Consider the following 20,303-nt stretch of genomic DNA (forward strand, 5'->3'; position numbering starts at 1 on the left):
CACTACCACAAACCCAGCAACAGATCAGAACGTTTTTAGGAATGTGTGGGTATTGCCGTAATTGGATCCCAGGGTTTTCCATATTGGCACTACCTCTGCAGGAAATGGTCTCCTCAAACAAACCTGATCGGATTTCGCATACAGACGAATCTGAAACGGCATTTGAGAGACTCAAACAGTGTCTAACGCAGGCACCTGCACTAGGTATGCCAGACTATGGGAAACCCTTTGAACTATACGGAACAGAAAGTGCTGGGTGCGCAGCAGGTGTACTAACACAAAAACACGGTGACGCCAGCAGGCCAGTTGCATACTACAGCGCTCAGCTAGATACGGTAGCGCGGTCCCTCCCCACATGCTTGCGTAGCGTTGCGGCGATAGCATTGCTAGTGACGAAAAGCGAAGATGTCGTGCTAGGCCACAACCTCACAATCCATACACCACATGCAGTATCTGCCTTATTAAATTCTGCCCAAACCAGACATGTCTCATCAGCAAGGTTTACAAGATGGGAATTGGCATTAATGGCCCCAGTAAACATCACCATAAGGAGATGCAGCGCATTAAACCCTGCAACATTTCTCCCAGGTGTGCCTGGACAGGCACAAAGGGTGGGAGGTGAGAGTGATGGGGAAGGAGGATTTTATACAAAGGAGGATGCACATGATTGTATGGAATATTTGACCCAAAATTTTACCGCAAGGCCTGACATCAGTGACAATCCACTAGAAGATGCAGAACTCACGTTCTACACGGACGGTAGTTGTCACAGACAGTCAGACTCGGGAGACTTGTGTACTGGATACGCAGTCGTAGATGACCAAGACACCATAGAAGCGGAACCGCTAGGCCCACCTCACTCAGCCCAGGTTGCTGAACTGGTCGCCCTAACCAGAGCATGTGAATTGGCTAAGGGTAAGTCTGCCAATATCTACACCGATTCTAGATACGCGTTCGGGGTAGTCCATGATTTCGGAGCCCTATGGCGGCTCAGAAATTTCATGACGGCAGCTGGCACACCGATAGCGCATGCAGCGTATATAAAAAGGCTTCTAACAGCGATACAGGAACCCGACAGAGTGGCTGTTATCAAATGTAAAGCACATACGTATAGCCAAGACCCAGTATCCCTTGGTAACAGCCGAGCAGACGAAGCTGCAAAGCTTGCAGCTGCTACCCCCATACGGACAGACACCACACAGTTGATGGTATTTAATACCATCAACACACAGAAGTTGTGTGAGATGCAGAGTTTGTGTTCCACTCAAGAGAGAGCAGTCTGGAAGGCAAAGGGATATGGCCAGGAGCCCTCAGGGCTCTGGACGGATGGACATGGTAAACCAGTGGCCCCCAGGGCATACCTTCCATGTCTGGCTGAAGCAGCTCACGGGCTGACTCATCTAGGCAAGGAGGGGATGTGCAAATTGGTAAGAGCATACTGGTGCGCCCCAGGATTCTCCTCTCATGCTGGTAAAAGAGCAATGTCATGCCTTACCTGTCTGAGAAAGAATATTGGAAAGGCAATACCTACAGAACCCTCCCATATCCCACCTGCCGGCGGCCCTTTCCAAGTAATACAAATTGACTTCATCCAATTGCCCCCATGTAGAAACTTAAAGTATGTACTTGTCTGTATAGATGTTTTCTCGAATTGGGTCGAAGCTTTTCCAGCAGCTACAAATACCGCTATGTTTACAGCTAAGAAAATTTTGCAGGAATTTGTATGTAGATATGGTATCCCTAGAATCATTGAAAGTGATAGGGGTACCCATTTTACAGGTGATGTCTTTCAAGGAATGTGTAAGTTGATGGGAATTGATAGCAAGCTGCACACTCCGTACCGTCCACAGGCGAGTGCGAAGGTCGAAAGAGTGAACAGCACTATTAAAAATAAATTGAGTAAAGTAATGGCAGAGACAGGATTGACGTGGCCAGAAGCTTTACCCATTGTTTTGTATAGCATCAGAACCACTCCCAGGTCCCCTCTTAATCTGTCTCCTTTTGAAATTCTGTTTGGTCGACAACCGCATGTCATGATTAACCCTCAGGATGATTTGAAATGTAACAATGAAGTAACTGTAAAGTACTTGATTAACATGAGTAAGCAGTTGAGGAGTCAAAATGATAATCTGAAGTTGGTGATTCCTGATTTACCAGATAGTAATTGTCATGACATTGAACCTGGGGATTATGTAATGATACGAAATTTTCTACGCTCAGGTTGTCTTATTGATAGATGGGAAGGACCATACCAGGTCTTATTGACTAGCACCACAGCATTGAAGGTTGCTGAGAGAGAGACTTGGGTCCATTCATCCCACTGCAAGAAGGTTGCTGACCCAGAGAAGTCCCGTAATAAGGAACAGACGGTAGAGGTTGTATCACTGGAGTGTCTGTTCCAGGAGGACTGAGGCGGCACCTGAGCCTTGAAGATCGAAAGCAGTTGTCGACTCCCTTCTCCCTTTTATTGTTTTTCTCCACTTCCCATCCCTTCTCCCTTGATATTTCTTTTTCCCCTTTCTCATTCTTCTCCATTTCCTCCTCAAAGATGGACTTGCCCAAAGAGACTGTGATCCGGATTTTGATGTTAACCATGATGTTGACCAGAGCAGTCTGTTCCGGCGAGAGTACCATAGAGGTCGAGAGAGGTTCTGGAATGGGTTCCGATTATGATGATGGAGGCGTAGTTTTCCAAGATCAACCAATCCAACAAGCAAAGGCGAGTATCAGAAAACGATCCGATAGAAGAAATTGTGATGGATTGTTAGCTGAGGAAAATTGTATCTGTAGGCTCTGTGGTAATCTGGTTGAAGATGGATGCATAAAGCAATGCCAATCTAGTTTTAATATCCATATGGACCGGCATCCATTGAGTGACTATCACTCTCTAGTGGGTAACGTGTTGAACCAAACAGATTGTTGGGTATGCTCTCAAGTACCTCAGGGTCACAGCAAATCAGGGCTAGTACCATTTCCTTTAACGTTAGGGGAGGTACTTGAGCTAAGTGGTGGGAGACCGGTGGACCGGAGGTTTAACATCTCCAGCCCTCCCAGTTTGAAGCTCCACCAATACCATGTGGATAGGTCCCTCTTATGTTTTAACATCTCCAATCCTAGAAAACCGGGAAATTGGGAAGTGTCATGGAGCAACCTTACCATGACCTTTTCACACAGAGCAGATAGAATGCCTACAGATACAGAGCTTGTACGCCACATAGCCAGTAGAGGAAAATCTTTCCGGTATAGGTATACCTTAGGAAATAGAATTACTAAAGTTGGAGAGGTATCACCAGGATACTGTGCACATATCGTACAAACCGATACATGTATTAGACAGATGGAAGAATTAGGGTCAGGAGATTTCACCTGGAAGGTTTGTAACATGGTCATGTCCTTCTCCGTCCCTTATGTTCTCCCCGATGATGCATATTTCATATGCGGGAGAAAGGCGTACAAGTGGCTTGCCCCAAACTCTGAAGGATTGTGTTATATTGGAAAAGTATTGCCTGAAGTGATGACTGTAACACATGACAAAATGAAGGACATACACCGTGGTGCCCAAGCTCCTTATACTCACACTCACTACGAGCACCTTGTTAAAAGACAACTGTCAGAAAGGTTAGAGCATCCGGCCTCTGATCTTATCCATGAATCCACCGGGATTCAGGTTCTGGTAGCGTTAGATTTCACTCGTACCGCTCGAGGAGTGATGAATTATAAATACATTTCCGCACTCGCCAATTTGTTAGATAATATCACTGAAATGTATGATGACACGTTTAGATACACTGGAAGAGAACTTCAAGCTTACAAAACAGAACTAGTTCAGCATAGGATGGTTCTTAATTACCTTACAGCAGTAACAGGCGGATATTGTGTTACATTGGCAACACAGTACGGTATAAAGTGTTGCACGTATATCACAAATAACACCGAGGATCCGGTAGAGGTCATAGACCAAAAGATGGACGATATTCTGCAATTAAAGTGGGAATTTCGTCGGAAACACAATCTCACCCTTGCTGCTGTAGGTAATGAGCTGACTGGTTGGGTGTCATGGTTGAACCCGCGAAATTGGTTCTCCGGTTTGGGAGAGTGGGCTCAAGGAGTCATAATGGATGTTGGAAAGTTTCTCCTGTGTATCTTAGGTGTTGTTATATCTATTGGATTGATATTTAGATGCGGGCAGGCTTTGATGAGGTGTAAACAAAGTACGAAAGTGATGGGCTTGAGGAGTGAGGAAACTGTAATTAACCTGGATTTGATTTATGACCCAATGCTAGAAACCATGACGTAATGATGTAATGAGTATACGGTCCGTCTTTCACCCATTTCTATGTTTTCCTCCGAGGTACAAAGACCCACGTAGACGGAGGACCTGATGAGCCAAGGGGCCGACAACGGAAAGATGGAAAGAAGAAGAGCAGACGACCTGATATACAAGATTTTATGGACAATGCCATGGGTACCCCAGTTTCCCTAGGAACTTTAAAATCACGCTAGCCCAACATTTTTTGTAAATCCATGGACGTTGTTTGCTTTACTCACGATTTATGAGCAAAAGCACAAAGAAGAAGACTGCAATCAAACGACACCAATCAAGACCTCAATCGACGAACGTACATTAACCTGACATAGAATATCATTGCATTTTTCGTAAGTGTTCTTTATCTTCATCTCTGCAACCCTCAGGTAATAACACACATAGTCGATAGGGAATACAGGCACAGATAGCAGCAACCACATACCCCCCCAATTCATGTATCATCAACTAAAATGTGCATCCCCATTGTGTTACAACCACAGCCGAAATGAGCTCGGTAGAGTTTGACAGCCCATCCACAGACCTGTACCACAGGATAAGAAGGAATTCAAATGTATACTTCGCAATACCTCGAAGCTTGATTTACCACACGTACGGCACGATGATACATGACCCCCCCAAACATGGACTCATACACACATGCTCCTGCTTTCTCACTAGGTCATACTCTCTTCACACCTACTCCATTCTTCCTCCTTTCCCCACCATGGAAATCAATTAACCCCTGACTTACATTTTTCTCCTTAAATATTTTGTGGCAGTTATTATTGACTGCCAAAGGGTGGACTGTCGAAGTCAGAAAAATGTCTCAATGCACACTGCCATATTTGCACCGCACACTGGTCCGTGCTGCGCATGCGTATGCTCTCCCGTGGAAGCGCATACCCGCAATAGCGTGCACTCGCACGCGCAGTATGCGCATTTACGGTAGAGTTTATGTGATCGTAGCGTGCGACTCATTCGTTACAAAAGTTCACAATTAATGTCGTTTATAGATCATGTTCCCCTCAATAGTTTCTGTAAGTTTGGTTTAGATAGAATGTCCCTGAGCGGAGGAGTCCCTCTTTGTATTGCACGAAGGGTCTAACAGGAGTCATACAGCAGTATTTGGTACCCATCGGAAGAGTATTTAATTAGCAATATTCCGGTGTTGGTTTGGAGCGTATTAATCGCTCGTGCGAATAGTTATGAACATAAGAAGTTTATGTCCATTTCTATTATTTACCCATACTCAGGTATGCGGCGGGAAACCCAGTTTCCCACCCACCTGAGCCGTTTAAACTCAGCACAGCCCACCTGTATGAATCAACCTATGACCTTTGGTTACAGTACAGGGCCGAATTCCTGTGTCCAATAAACTGAAGGATTGTAGGACCAGGAGATTGCATTGTGTGTGGGGCATAAATAGGCAGGCCGACCACATCCAGCTCTCACTCTCTCATCAACGGTTATCTGCTGATAATCGGGAGCTGGATATCGAGGCGCAGGCGATCATACCCTTTGTGCGTAAGTTCTCTCCGTAATCATTGTCTTTCTGTGAGCCAATTCCTCTCTCTCCCTCTGTGTCTATTTCTCTCTCTCTATTTTCTCTTTTCTCTCGTAACTCCCCTAGACTAAACTTTATAGTATTGTATTGTATTGTGTTAGGCCAGGATAGTATTGTAGTTTATCCCTTAGTTAGGTGTTTGGTTAGGAAGTCTTTGTTATATTGTAGTGTATCATTTGTACTGTGTTACTCTTTTACAAGTATACTAGATATAATACAGATAATAGGCTTTGGAACCCTAAAAACAGTATCTGTGTATTTACTATAGTGTTAAGTGTTCACTTGAGCGTCGGTGACGCTCAAACAGCTTTGTAGGTAGTCAGGCGACACAAAGTTGCATTTACACCCTGTACTCACATTAAAGGTATTCTGTGTGTTTCGTCGGTATAAGGTTTAATATCAAGGTATAGTGTTGTGAGCGTCTGCATCGCTGGTGACCTCCTCGTGGTCTCGAGTGTATGCTACGCCATAGCGAATCATTCCCCTAGACATAACCAATAACGTGTCCTGTGATCGCTGGGCCGTGAGCGAACGTGACGCTTGAGCGTCTCGCCTACGGCTGAGCGATCGTTACGCAAATAGCGTACCATTACGGTATTTCTTAAGTAAACAGCGTACAGTGTTCTTAGCTTCATAAGGGTTGTTTATACGACATAGGAATTTAGCATTGTCACTGTTTAGAAGAAATAAACAGCACCACTGAGGTATGAGGCTCACAGAACCTCAATGCTTTTCCACCTTTACAAGAATTTAATGTATTGGCTTGTACATGCAATTCTGCAACGTTACTACATATACTGCATTGTACTTTCCCGCTACTGAGAATCACCCTTATGACAGCAGGCAGAATTTGCTCATCACCTCTGCAGCTTCGAATCGCATATTAAACACACGGCAAAGACCTCGGAGTTGTCACATGTCTTTATAATAGTGTCATGGGAATGGTCAAACACAAATGTCAGTATGAATGCAGCACGTGATGTCATCAAAGCATAAAAAAAAATGGCACTAAACAAGATATAAAAAAACAACAACTTAACATCGAATTCATAAAACTGTCAGACCGCCGGAACCTCTGGGTGAGGACTGACAGCCCCCACCAGCTGTAGGGTCGCCTAAGACCGATGCAACACCATCTTCAGGTGCTCCGGCTGCAGCAATGACTTAGTATCAGGTGATCAATCTTAAGGCAAGCAAAACCGTATCCACCTTGTCATTGCAAATATCCCTGCCTATTGGTGCACCCGCCCACTGGCCCCGCCTCTTCTGGAATCAAAGACTCCCACTGCGCTAAATAACAATTGGCCCTTTGGCAGTGTACCCTGGTTCCCTTAGTGCAATAACACTCGGACAAGTCTTTCATTGTCCAACATTTGGCACCTTCAGAGATGAGCTCCAAAACCTATACACGGGATTGGCACACCCAGTGGCATTCCTGTCAATGAATGGAACCAGCGCCCCCAGCTGTATTTTCTACCCATAAATGAGACTGGCACCCCCAGCTGTGTTTCTATCTGCCCAACAAGAATCCCAATTATAGATAATCTAGCCAGAAAGGTAATAGAAAACGCCATGTTATAAGAAGTCTATGAATTAATACCTTCTTTTTCCATAGAGCGTTGAATGGTTAATGGTTATGAGAACGGAAACTATCAGCAAACACAACTGTACACAGTTTAATGGTGGGTTACAATAGTTCATGTGGGCAAGCAGCGGCAAGATACCATTATAACTGCATCCTGTATCTATCACTCTCTTTCTCGGAATCTGTTAAAACACAAAGGCCCAATGTCGTTCCAGTAATCCTGGAAACCTGTAAAGAACATGGAATCTCTGTTCCATGTTCTGTTTTCTATTGACTCCATCAATTCTGCTTTCGTATTGTCCGATCTGTTTTCCTAAGTAATCACATGCTAACGTCTAACCCCATAGCACTGGTTGGGCACTTCCGGAGCTCAGTCCGGCAAACGTGACTTATAGCATCCAGACATCACCTGCCTCAACTCATCTCATCAATTGCAATTCTGCGGCGTGTCACTTCGTTTACAAATTCTAAAAAGAAAAATGTAACAAATTTCCAGAGGAAAGTCATTTTTGGGAAAATTTGTTTTGCTTTTTGTTTTTTCATTTTTCGGAGGAAGTATGACTCAGTTGACATTACGTCTTTTACAAATCAAACAACTATATAAAAGGTCTGTCCTGATGCACACACAAAGTCCACAGATAGAGCTGTCCAGACTTACAAATCTTCTCAGAAGCATAAACAGGTGAAATAGCCTTCGTAAGTGCTGTCTGCCAACCATAAGGTAGTGAGGAGACCACCAATCATTTGCAAATCGTCTTATCAGGATATACATTTCAAAAACAGATTGATGTAGTTCCCGTTCGAGAAAATGGATGTAATGAAATCCTTAGTTGACCATGTGATTGCAAAATAACCCAGAGACCATTGGAAAAGGTGGAAAGCTAGCTAGCTATTGATCTATCAAGGAAGGTACTGGATTCCGCAACTTTTTCATACACGTTGGATATTTATATAGCTGGATGGACAAGGTGTTGGTTGGCCTGTGACTTAGCTTTGAGGAATTGCCTCTGGGACATGGAGATCTCCTGAAACCTTTGACATGGGACCCAGTGATATCTACTTACAGCCAGTTTCAACCCAGAATTTGGAATACCAATGTCCTTTGACAACAAGCCGCTGTCGCAACAAACAACTATACAGCTTTTAAACCCTAAATGATTACGTAGTTGCTAGCGATGCATGAGGTAAAGAAATGCGTTGGGTTGCGCTATGATATAAAACTGGAGCTCGGCAAAGAAAAACGTGGCAGACACATATAGGATATGCTGAAAAAAGTCCTCAGCTTCCCGGACGGTCTAGTCAGTGACTTTCCAACGTAACAGACAAAAAGTGTTCGCTAATTGGCATCATGTAGGCAGTAAGCAGGGGGCGAGAGGCACTTCCAAATGTCTCTGTATCCACTGGCCGGTCTAGAGAAAGACCATTGTTATTTGGAGGTTCACAGAGAATGGTAAGCCTTCGATGTCTTGGGATTGACGAAATCTGTCTTCTTGTACAGGGCCTGGGGGGGTCACAAACAGAAAAACCATCTCAGTGCAAGTTTACTAAATGTCCAATATCCCGCTGCAACTCTGCTCATTCCCCGCCGCAAGCTCGTTTATCAGGATTGTCTTTATTTGGGTATAAAATCAAGTTCAACTAAGTTTAAGCAATTTTATTTCTGTCAAACTGGCAATTTTAGGACATCTAAAATAACTGCCTTGAACAATGGTATTCTAGTCATTATTATAGGTCGTTATAGGTATAATATTCAATTGTATGCATAACATGTCACCATCACGCCTCACCCTAACACATCATCGCATCTCACCATAATATGTTGTCATCACTCCTCACCATAATATCACACCATCAGATCTTACCATAGCATCTTACCATCACTCCTCACCCTAACACCTCATCATCACATCTCACCATATATCGTCATCACATCTCACCATCACTCCTCACCATCATATCACACCATAACATCTCACCATCAGATATTACCATAGCATCTTACCATCACATATCCTAATTACATCTCACCATCACTCCTCACCATAACATCACACCATCACTCCTCACCATAACATCACACCATCACTCCTCACCTTAACACCTCATCATCACATCTCACCATAATATGTCGTCATCACATCATACCATCACTCCTCACCATAATATAACACCATTAGATCTTACCATCACATCACACCACACCATCACTCCTCACCCTAACACCTCATCATCACTCCTCAACCTAACACCTAATCATCACATCTAACCATCATATCTCACCATAATTTTCGTCATCACATCTCATAATTACATCACACCATCACTCCTCACCATAACATCACACCATCACTCCTTACCATAACATCATACCATCACCTTAACACCTCATCATCACATCACGCCATAATATGTTGTCATCACATCTCACATCACTCCTCACCATAATATCACACCATCAGATCTTACCATCACATCATCACTCTTCACCCTAACACCTCATCATCGCATCTTACCATCATATCTCACCATCACATCTCATAATTACAGCACACCATCACTCCTCACCCTAACACCTCATTGTCACATCTTACCATCACTCCTCACCATAGCATCTCACCATAACATCTCACCATCACTCTAAACCCTAACACCTCATCATCGCATCTCACCATCACATCACACCATAACTCCTCACCATAATATCACACCATAGCATCTCACCATAATATCACACCATAGCATCTCACCATAAAATCACACCATAGTATCTCACCATTAAATCACACCATCACGCCTCACCATAATATCACACCATAATATCTCACAATAACGTCTCACCTCAGATCTCACCATAGCATCTTACATCACATCTCTTAATTACATCTCAACATCACTCCTCATCATCACATTACACCTCACCCTAACACCTCATCATCACTCCACCACACCTCACCACCACTCCTCACCCTAACACCTCATTATAAGATTTCACCATAAAATCTCAAGATAACATCTCACCATCACACATCTCCCTAACACCCTACTCTAACCCTTCACCCTAACATCACACTAAAATATTTCAAACATTTTCAATTCCAACCACTTCCTAAAATGATTCGCAATAATACTGTATCTCTTATTTGTATCAGGAGCTACAATAAAACGCAGTTTGTACTGTCAGCGCAGGGTCCTTCGTGGATGTTCTTACCTTCTTATAAGCAGTGTGGAGGTCCTGGTGGGACCACAGGTTATACAGCACAAGAGAAGCCGCTTTCCCAGATTTAGTTGACAAAGTGCTGAAACAGCAATAAGCAGAAGATACTGAAATGACTGAAAACATCACATACTGAATAGCAACAGTAAGATGTAACATAAATATGGTATATATGAATCCCAACTTAACAGTTTACAAATTACATTGCAGATATACAGGTTGAAAGAAAGAACTCTGCATTGCCATCTGATGAAGGGTTAGATAATGTGCCTAACATGACGGGAGGAGGGGCTTCAAATGAAGGAGGAGACCGAATATATACAAAGGTCTGGAAGACAACGGATCTGCTCCACATGTAACGTCCCAGCACCCCCCGTCCCCATTCACTGTGACAGTGTTACCCCAAAGCATTCCTTCCCCTGAGGACGTATTCTCCCCTTTCTCACCTATCGCTCATGCTGATATTGACGAGTTTCTGGACCCCACCATTCTGTAACAGCGACCTGGCGTTGTCGGAGCCATCAGAGATCAGGTTGTTCAATATGTAGCAGACTGACGCAGATGTCTCGTTGGCGATATTGGAGTCTGGCGCAGAGTCTGGCAGCGTCCGCACGAGGTCAGACATCAGCTCTCTGGCTGGAATATAGATAGGAAGTAACATTAATATACAATGACAACCTATAGAAGAAATTTGCGTTGTTACTATCAGTTGAGGTGTCGTCCGGTTAGCGAGCAGTGTACGGTTTTCTTGCCAAATCCTCCATAAGAAGATCCTTCTGGCTTTGCGTTGTGCCAGTCACGTAGCTTCCTCCACAAAGATAAGGGTGACTGTCACACCTTCAGATAACTTTAATGTGTTGGCTTGTTACATGCCCTCCTACAATTTTTCCTTTATTTGAGCAGACAGAGTGGTGTTTGTAGCACTGTAATATGACAGAACCTGACACGAGCCATGGCATCGAGAGGAGTTAAGAGCAGATACTAATTACCTGGGCCCGGACTTGTTGGACGGGGTCAGCTGAGGAGCTAGGTTCCTTGGATCTCTGAAGGGGCACAACTGGGTGGTGAGGGGCGCAGGGTTGTGTCTGTTTTCAGATGGGATTCTTTCGCATGGGATAGGTCTGCTGCAGGTGCGCGTGTAATGGAGGTTCAATTGCAGAGATGCGTAGACCTCTGCCTACAAGCGAATGCTTGCAATCTTATCCCTGCACATAATGCAGGTGTATTTACGGGTGACTTGCATGCAGTTCTGCATCGGAACAATGAAAGTTGCAGCAGGGCCTGTACAAGCCAATACAATCACGTGAAGGCGGAAAGCAGAATGAATGCAACGTTCCGCCCTGTGTCTTATGTGCAGAGAGCAGACCTGAGGGTGTCAGAGGGCTGCGTTATACAAGGGGGAGTTATACAGAAGGGTTATTATTTCCCTGTATACTCATGTCCTAGATAACGGAGCAGTCTGTACTACGGGGCTCTGTCTACTAAGGGCTGCACTAACCGATCTCATTGTGCAGGGAGGAATTCCGAGACATGTTCCTCAGGAGCGAGACAGCCGTTCTCTTCACCCCAGGATTGCTGGAAAACAGCATGTTACGGATGTGCTGAAGACCGCTCTCTTTCTGGACGACCATCTGAGCCACAGAGAATGGCATCTGTCGGGAGATACAGGAGACACAATGAGCGGCACGGATCACTATAACCTGGCAACGCTCCACATGACAGTATAGGGGTTGTCCGTCCTCAAACAAGTCTCATTCATTGGTCTGCTCACGTCCCCCCTGCAGCCTTAACTACATGCATTGCTTTATCTTTCTGTTTTACCTCTGAGGGGCTCAGCCACCTCCTCAGTTGTTGCTTTGTATTGCCCCTGGATGGGACACTGCACCACTCCCTGAATACTGATGTACCCAGCGCAGAGACGGCAGTGATGGGCCATGTCAGGCAATGGAAGACCGTGTAAAAAATATAGGTGCCTACTGTGGTGGACAGGAACATTGCGGTGATGCAAAGTAAGCCTGCCCACCTCATATTTACTAAGCCTTGTAGAGAGATAATGCACCAGCCAATCAGCTCCTAACTGCCATGTTACAGGCTGTGTTTGAAAAATGACAGTTAGGAGCTGATAGGTAGGTACTTTATCTCTTTCCACGGCTTAGTACATATGCCCCTATAACTGTAAAATGGGATAGGTTAATAAATTACTCCATTTTCTGTATTCCGAGGCATAATTTTGGCCCGTCAGCCATTGTCCTCCCTACCTGAAGTGACATCAGCTGACCATTTACATATTGCTACCCACAATCGCTCAGTGCACCTTCATCCCGTATTCGCTGGGCACTGTGTATACAGCAGCTTCCAGCACTCCCACATTCCCCTTATGATAATGCACAATAAATACAATTTAAATTCGTAATTTTCAAATAAATAAAATCTCCCAAAGTTTGTAATATATAAAGGAGTAATTTGTATTTTTTAGGAGGGGGTGCGAAACAAATTATTTACTTTTTTTTTTTTTTATTTCACTTGCATCATAAATGCCTAAAATTGAGTTTTATAGTAAGAAGTGGAAGAATGCGGCTACAGACATTCAACAGGACGCCCTGTCTGTGCCAGCTAGTACCATCCTGTTCCCTGAGCTTCTGCAAATGGCCTTTTCCTGTTGTCCGGCGCTGGGGTCAGACCTCAGGGTCTGCGGTCAGTGACAGGTTATCACGCTTATACTAACCAGAACATCTCAGTATAAACAGAAGGGGACGGGAGTATCTGTTATCACCTCCTGCCTGCAGCTAGATACAGCATAATAGCACTTTAACATAAAATGTAAAGAAATAACATCTACGACAAACATTTAACATCAGTTTCAAGAAACAAAGCTATAAGGGAACAACTAAAACATTCAACTTTAGAAAAGCTACTGTAATTTCAATATGCTGAGACAGGCACTAAACAACATTGACTGGGAAGTTTTGTTTCATGGTAAGGACACAACGGAAATGTGGGACTCTTTAAAAGGGTTGCTTGATAGCAATATTCACAAATTCATTCCCGTGAGCAGTAAATGCAGGAGTACTAAATTCAAACCAATGTGGCTTAATAAGGTCAAAGAAGCAATGGATAAAAAGAGACATGCTTTCAAAGCATTCATATCTATTGGAGGGGAGGAGTCATTCCAGCATTAATGCAATAAAAAATGCAAAAAAGTAATAAGAGCAGCTAAAATTGTAAACGAAAAGCAAATCACTATAGAGAGTAAAACCAATCCTAAAAAGTTTTATAAATACATAAACAGTAAAAGGTTAAAGAAGGAGAACGTAGGCCCGTTAAAAGATGAATTGGGAGCTTTGATAAATGATGATATAATAAAAGCTGAAGTACTGAACAACTTTTTTCCACAGTATTCACCAGGGAGGATCAGACGGTGAAAGTAGTGAATAACGATAGTGAAGGTAATGACTCTTGGCTTGATGCTTGTTTAAGTGAGGAAGTAGTCCTGGAGAGACTAAGCAACATAAAGATTAATAAATCACCAGCCCCAGATGGTTTTCACCCGAGGGTTATAATGGAGCTTAGGTCGCAGCTAGCAAAACCCCTATACTTGATTTTCCATAGTTCAATTAGATCAGGCATGGTACCAAAGGATATAGCTGAGGTAGTGCCTTTATTTAAAAAGGGAACTAAAAATAATCCTGGTAACTATAGACCAGTTAGTTTGACCTCTATAGTGGGTAAAATATTAGAAGGTATTTTGAGGGATAGCAGAGGATTATCTGCAGGTTAATAAGATTATTAGCAAAAGTCAGCATGGGTTTGTAAGGGACAGATCATGTCAAACTAACTTAATTAGCTTCTACGAGGAAGTGAGCGTGAATTTTGACCAGTGAAAAGCAGTGCATGTGGTGTATTTAGATTTTGCAAAAGCCTTCGATACAGTGCCTCACAGGGGACTGATTATCAAATGAAGGGAACTTTGCCTAGGATATACTATTTGTACATGGATAAGTAATTGGCTGGATAACAGGGTACAACGAATAGTGGTCAACGGGATGTTCTCCAGCTGGGCACCAGTAGTCTGCGGAATACCACAAGGGTCCGTACTTGGCCCGCTACTGTTCAGTATATTTATTAATGATCTAGGAATAGGACTGGAAAGCACAGTGTCAAATCTTTGCAGATGATACTAAACTGTGTAAAGTAATTAAGTCAGAAAGCGATGTGGAGTCTATACAGAATGACTTATTTAAACTTGAAACCTGGGCGTCTAAATTGAGAATGAGGTTCAATACACAAAAATGCAAAGTTATGCATTTTGGGACAAAAAACACACATGTATCCTACACTCTAAATGAGGAAAATATAGGGGTAACTGGTGGAAAAAGATTTGGGGGTGCTCATAAATAATAGGCTTAATAACAGTACACAATGTCAAAATGCAGCAAAAAAGGCAAGTAAAGTCCTTGTGTGCATAAAACGGGGCATTGAGACAAGGGACGAGGATGTAATCCTGCCTCTGTATAAATCATTCGTACGTCAACATCTTGAATATTGTGTTCAATTTTGGGCACCATATTATAAAAAAGATATCGGGGAACTAGAAAGAGTTCAAAGGCGAGCTACTAAATTGATTAAAGAGTTAGAGACACTGGAGTACGAGGAAAGGCTTACTAGGTTAAATATGTATACACTAGAAAAGAGGCGTCTAAGAGGAGACATTATTAATATCTTCAAATATGTAAAGGGTCATTACAAGGAGTTATCAGGGGATTTGTTTATTAAAAGAACTCTGTATAGGACACGTGGGCACTCGCTGAGGCTAGAGGAGAGAAAATTATGTATACAACGTAGGAAAGGGTTCTTTACGGTAAGGGCAATAAAGATTTGGAACTCCCTGCCGGAAAATGGTAATAATGGCGGACTCTGTAAATGCGTTTAAAACCGGATTGAACACATTTTTAACTGGAAAAAGTATCCAGGGTTATAGCATTTAACATAGTGACATTAATATCTGGGAGTGGTAGGAATCATAGTTGTCAATTGGTACTAAACCATTACTCCAGCAGGTGCATTATAATATGAACAGATTACAGGTTAAACCCGATGGGCATTTTGCCTCTTTTCTATGTAACTACTATGTAACTTAAAAGGCCACTGACCGTAAAATCTAAATATAAACAGCCATCTGGGTGCAAAAACGATAAACTCTTTTTTTTTTTTCATCTGTGCGCTGGAAAAGGGTTTTCTGGGTTCTGGCTAAAGTTTGCCCGTCTATAGGGGGCGCTGTTGCTTTGCTTTAAATCCTAACGGTAGGCCTGAGAGAGGGGGAAGTCTGGCGCTTGCCTACTTCAGAAATGTTATGGCCAATCCTTTTGGCCACCCACTGGTATAAACCCACCATCTGCCGAACCCCAGTGCCGTAAATTACATTGTTAATTATACTATAACGCTATGTGGTGAGCCAGCGGGCTCCTGTAACACCAAACCTTGTTGATGGCGGAGATAAGTGGGGCGTGTGATAATTTGGGGGCTATAAGTAGGATAATTTCTGGAGCATGGGCGAGGGGGCGACTTGTGAGAGTCGTGGGGATGATAGGTATTGGCGATAAAATAACAAGCGCACAACACAAGTTTAGTTCCCGATAATAGAAGGTAATGTATATGTGATTTTGGTGATTACGTCCATGCAGGTCTATCCATCCCATGCATGCAATAAAGGATGCGGGACATGTGTCTCACCGGCCCGCTGCCTGCGGTGAGGTTCTGCAGAGACCCCAGAGACGCCTCCTGTGTGTAATTCCGGCTGCTCTTTGCAATCAGCGACAGGTACATCCGGACCACTATAGAATGCCACAGCCATTCCACGCCTCGGGGATTGCTGGCCTCCTCTGCCATGGGGGCTTCTCTCCACTCCTGGATAATAGACAAATGATAACGTCACTAAATAGCAATCGTTAGAGGCTAGATTTGCATGCTGCTGGCTGCTAAAAGGCATGGAAGATGGGCCTACACTTCCATGTCATTCCACGAGACCCCCAGAAGATGAGTCGGCTCTGTGTGGTCACAGTGTACTCCAACTGCCACTCCAAACACTGCCACACATCGCTGACCAGGACTCACTGGCAGTTTGTGCAGTTTCCCTATCTGAATGTTGCACTGCGCTGCGACCCCACCTCTGGAGCCGCCACTGTCCGTAACGGATCTTGACTGGGTGAAGACACATTTTTTCCAAATATACCTCTTTGATCTTCCTGCTGCGTGTGCCGAAACAGCCGACGTTTCTATCATTCTGGGGCGCATCTCTGCTTTGCAGGTGGAAATTTTGGCTGTAGCGACTGGGCACCTCGGATTCCAGCTGGAAGGACAGGTTGTGTAGGATGCACACGCAGTTCTCTGTAGCCTGGAATACAAGTATGGAACAGGAAAATACAACATGACACACACGCAGTATGCAATTATTAGCGATGTCTGCCACTAGCATCAGCATAATTATGTGCGCCCCTAATGGAGTGTGGGTGGGGGGGAGGGACACAAGCCTCCTTATTTCACTGAAACCAGAACTTATAATCATACAATACGTTATGTACAAAGGTGATCCCCATTGAAACTTTCATCCATAAGTTTGTAGTGTCTTCACAACTATTATGTTCTGCAAAAGCAGAGATAAATCCCTGAAAATGCATGTACTTACTACAAATAAAGCTTAATATTAAATATTTTTGCCTTCCTCATTAATTTTTTTTTATTGGAGTGCAGTGCCTTCTTTTATCCTCCAGGTGTCGCCGTTACAATTGCGGTCTACAGCAAGCATTTGGCTGATGACTAGACCTCTCTGTGTACAGCGATATATAAACAGCGACACAGGATACAGGAAATGGGATCCAGTCTCTAGGTCGACCACTGTTGGTCGACAGGGTTTCTAGGTCGACATGTTCTAGGTAGACAGGTCAAAAGGTCGATATGAGTTTTTCACAATTTTTTTTTTTAACCTTTTCATACTTAACGATCCACGTGGACTAAAATTGTGAATAGTAACCTGTGCCGAGCGCAGCGGTAGCACCCGGTTTAGGTTTAATTAACCATTTTGATTGCAAAACAGGATTGTGACAGAGAATTTTTTTTTTAAATGAAAACCCCATTTCGACATTTTCATGTGTCGACCTTTGACATGTCGCCCTAGTGACCATGTCGACCTGATGCATGTCAACCAATAGTGGTCGACCTAATGAGTGTTGACCTAAGTGTTGTCGACCTAAAGAGCGGATACCATTATATATACATGCGTTGTGGACGTTGCAGGCGAGATTACTGCAATGTGTACATTTTACACCCGTGTTTCGGGAATTACCTTGTCATCCGGCATGTGGTCGGCGACAGTCCTCCTGACGTAATACACTAAGGAGTCAATCAGTCCGTCACACTCCCGCATGGCCTTCCTCCCCTCCGGCCCGGCCGAGCTCATGTTTCTGTCAGACATGGAGGCCCACAATAATGACTGTGTCATACAATGTTATACTTTCACTTTCTAGTCCTTCTCTGCGGGACTAAAGGGGGAGATGTATCAAGCAGTGAGAAGAGTGGAGAAGTAGCAGTGAAGTGGGCCATTGGTGAAGTTGCCCATAGCAACCAATCAGCTGCTGCCTATCATTTTATAGTGTGTACTTGATAAATGCTACCTTGATGCGGATTGGTTGCTATGGGCAACTTCTCCACTGGTCCACTTCTCCACTCTTTCACTGCTTGATAAATCTCCCCCAATATTACTTAGAAGACATTATGCAATATAAAGTTAAATTCAATAACTGACAGTGCAAAACTGGGAATTAGGGAAGGAGCTGTGCAAGAGGGGACACGGTGTAACATAGCCCTAGTTATACAAGAAGAAAAAAGAAATCATACAGTATTTTTATTACTATAATTAATTACTACTAATACTACTATTATTATTATTACTATTACTACTAATACTACTGTTTTTGTTATATTTTTATTATTATTATTATTGCTGCTGCTATTATTACTACAAATACTATATTATTACAATTATTACTAATACTATTACTGTTAGTAATATTACTATTTACTAACACTATTATTATTTCTATTATTATGACTATTATTAATATTACTATTTACTAATATTATTATTTCTATTACTATTTACTAATACTATTATTATTTCTATTATTATTTCTATTACTATTTACTAATACTATTATTATTTCTATTATTATTAATATTATTATTTACTAATACTATTATTTCTATTACTATTATTACTACTACTACTACTATTATTATTATTATTATTATTATTATTACTACTACTACTACTACTACTACTATTATTATTACTACTACTAATTTTACTACTAGTATTATTATCATTACTACTACTACTGCTACTATGAATATTATTACTACTAATATTACTACTACTACTACTATTATTACTACTACTACTACTACTACTACTACTACTACTACTACTCTTATTTGTATTATTATTTACTATTATTATTATTATTACTACTACTACTATTATTAATTAGTACTAAAGATTAGTAAAGCATTCTGCATTTCATTATGACAGTAATGGCCTGACTGAGCAACTTCATGGAGAGAGTTGTGGATTTAAATAATGTACATTTTGCATAAACTAATTAGAGCGTCAACAGGAAATGAGGAGCATGAAATGGAATTTACATCCGCACGTGTGATTTGCCGCTTCCTGACGGTTACCGTGCAACCTGCATTTGCCTGGTTAAATGATTGCCGCTTTAAAAATACAGGAAGCTCTCTGGAATCATGTCTGGCCCTGCCTCTGGCAGACTATCACATAAACCCCACAGTATCTGCTTTCCTGTCTCATCTGATTTATTGAGTTCTCTTTATCTCTGTGTGACTTTGATGAAGATCTGATCACATATACGGCCACATTAATGCAGAAGCTCAGACAATTATGATGGTTTCACAGACTCTATCACCAATGTAAATGCTGCACAGTAGCGCTAAGGGACTATAATTATCTATGTGTTATACATTCTATGAAAGGGAAGGGATCCAAAAATGTGCTGACACATGTCTGTGTTGGGAAGACTGCTTCATTTGCCCCTATATTCTGTAATGACGTCTTCATTTAGAATGTGACAATAGTTCTTAAAAACTAACTTTTCCCCATATATTTGTTAGAAAATAAATCTCTATTCCGTTCCCACAGAATAATCTCCGACCTTTCTAATGTGCAGCGCGGATTCAACTGGAAACAAAAATACATAAAAATAATATAAAGTATATTCTGTAATTATGATAATTTATTATAATTTATTCAGAAGTTACCTAAACCACGCCCACTTTCTGCTCATTAGCTTGAGTAGAGGGAGAGCAGTGGGAAAAAGGGCGATATCACACTAGAATACGGTCACAGCAAGGTACGATGTTACAGACAATGTTACTGCTATGTGTTTGTGTAGGGTAACAAGACATTAATAACATATATTTAATAAATCAAGAAATCTGCCCTAATTACAATAATCCTGTTGACCACAAAAATACATTGGGGCACATTTATCGATGAGTGATAAAACTCGTTGTGAATGATAAAACTTGTTGCGTATGATAAGTGGTGCTCCAGCCAATCAGC

General features: G+C 42.4%; 1 protein-coding gene across 2 annotated transcripts in view; it reads right to left on the reverse strand.

Annotated features, from left to right (window-relative positions):
• Nucleotides 1-6,776: 6,776 nt before the first annotated feature.
• Nucleotides 6,777-20,303, reverse strand: part of PKP2 (plakophilin 2) — a 98,875-nt gene continuing 85,348 nt past the window's right edge. For both annotated transcript variants that reach the window (XM_063929129.1, XM_063929128.1), the window contains 7 exons: nt 18,009-18,126; nt 16,899-17,060; nt 16,400-16,573; nt 12,168-12,321; nt 11,116-11,305; nt 10,664-10,751; nt 6,777-8,956 (listed from right to left, as the gene is read on the reverse strand). In XM_063929129.1, the coding sequence (XP_063785199.1) occupies nt 8,894-8,956; nt 10,664-10,751; nt 11,116-11,305; nt 12,168-12,321; nt 16,400-16,573; nt 16,899-17,060; nt 18,009-18,126 (949 nt within the window). In that variant the 3' untranslated portion in view covers nt 6,777-8,893. The remainder of the gene's footprint in view (nt 8,957-10,663; nt 10,752-11,115; nt 11,306-12,167; nt 12,322-16,399; nt 16,574-16,898; nt 17,061-18,008; nt 18,127-20,303) is intronic.

Source organism: Pseudophryne corroboree, chromosome 6 (genome assembly GCF_028390025.1).
Source record: "Pseudophryne corroboree isolate aPseCor3 chromosome 6, aPseCor3.hap2, whole genome shotgun sequence".
NCBI classification, from domain to species: domain Eukaryota; kingdom Metazoa; phylum Chordata; class Amphibia; order Anura; family Myobatrachidae; genus Pseudophryne; species Pseudophryne corroboree.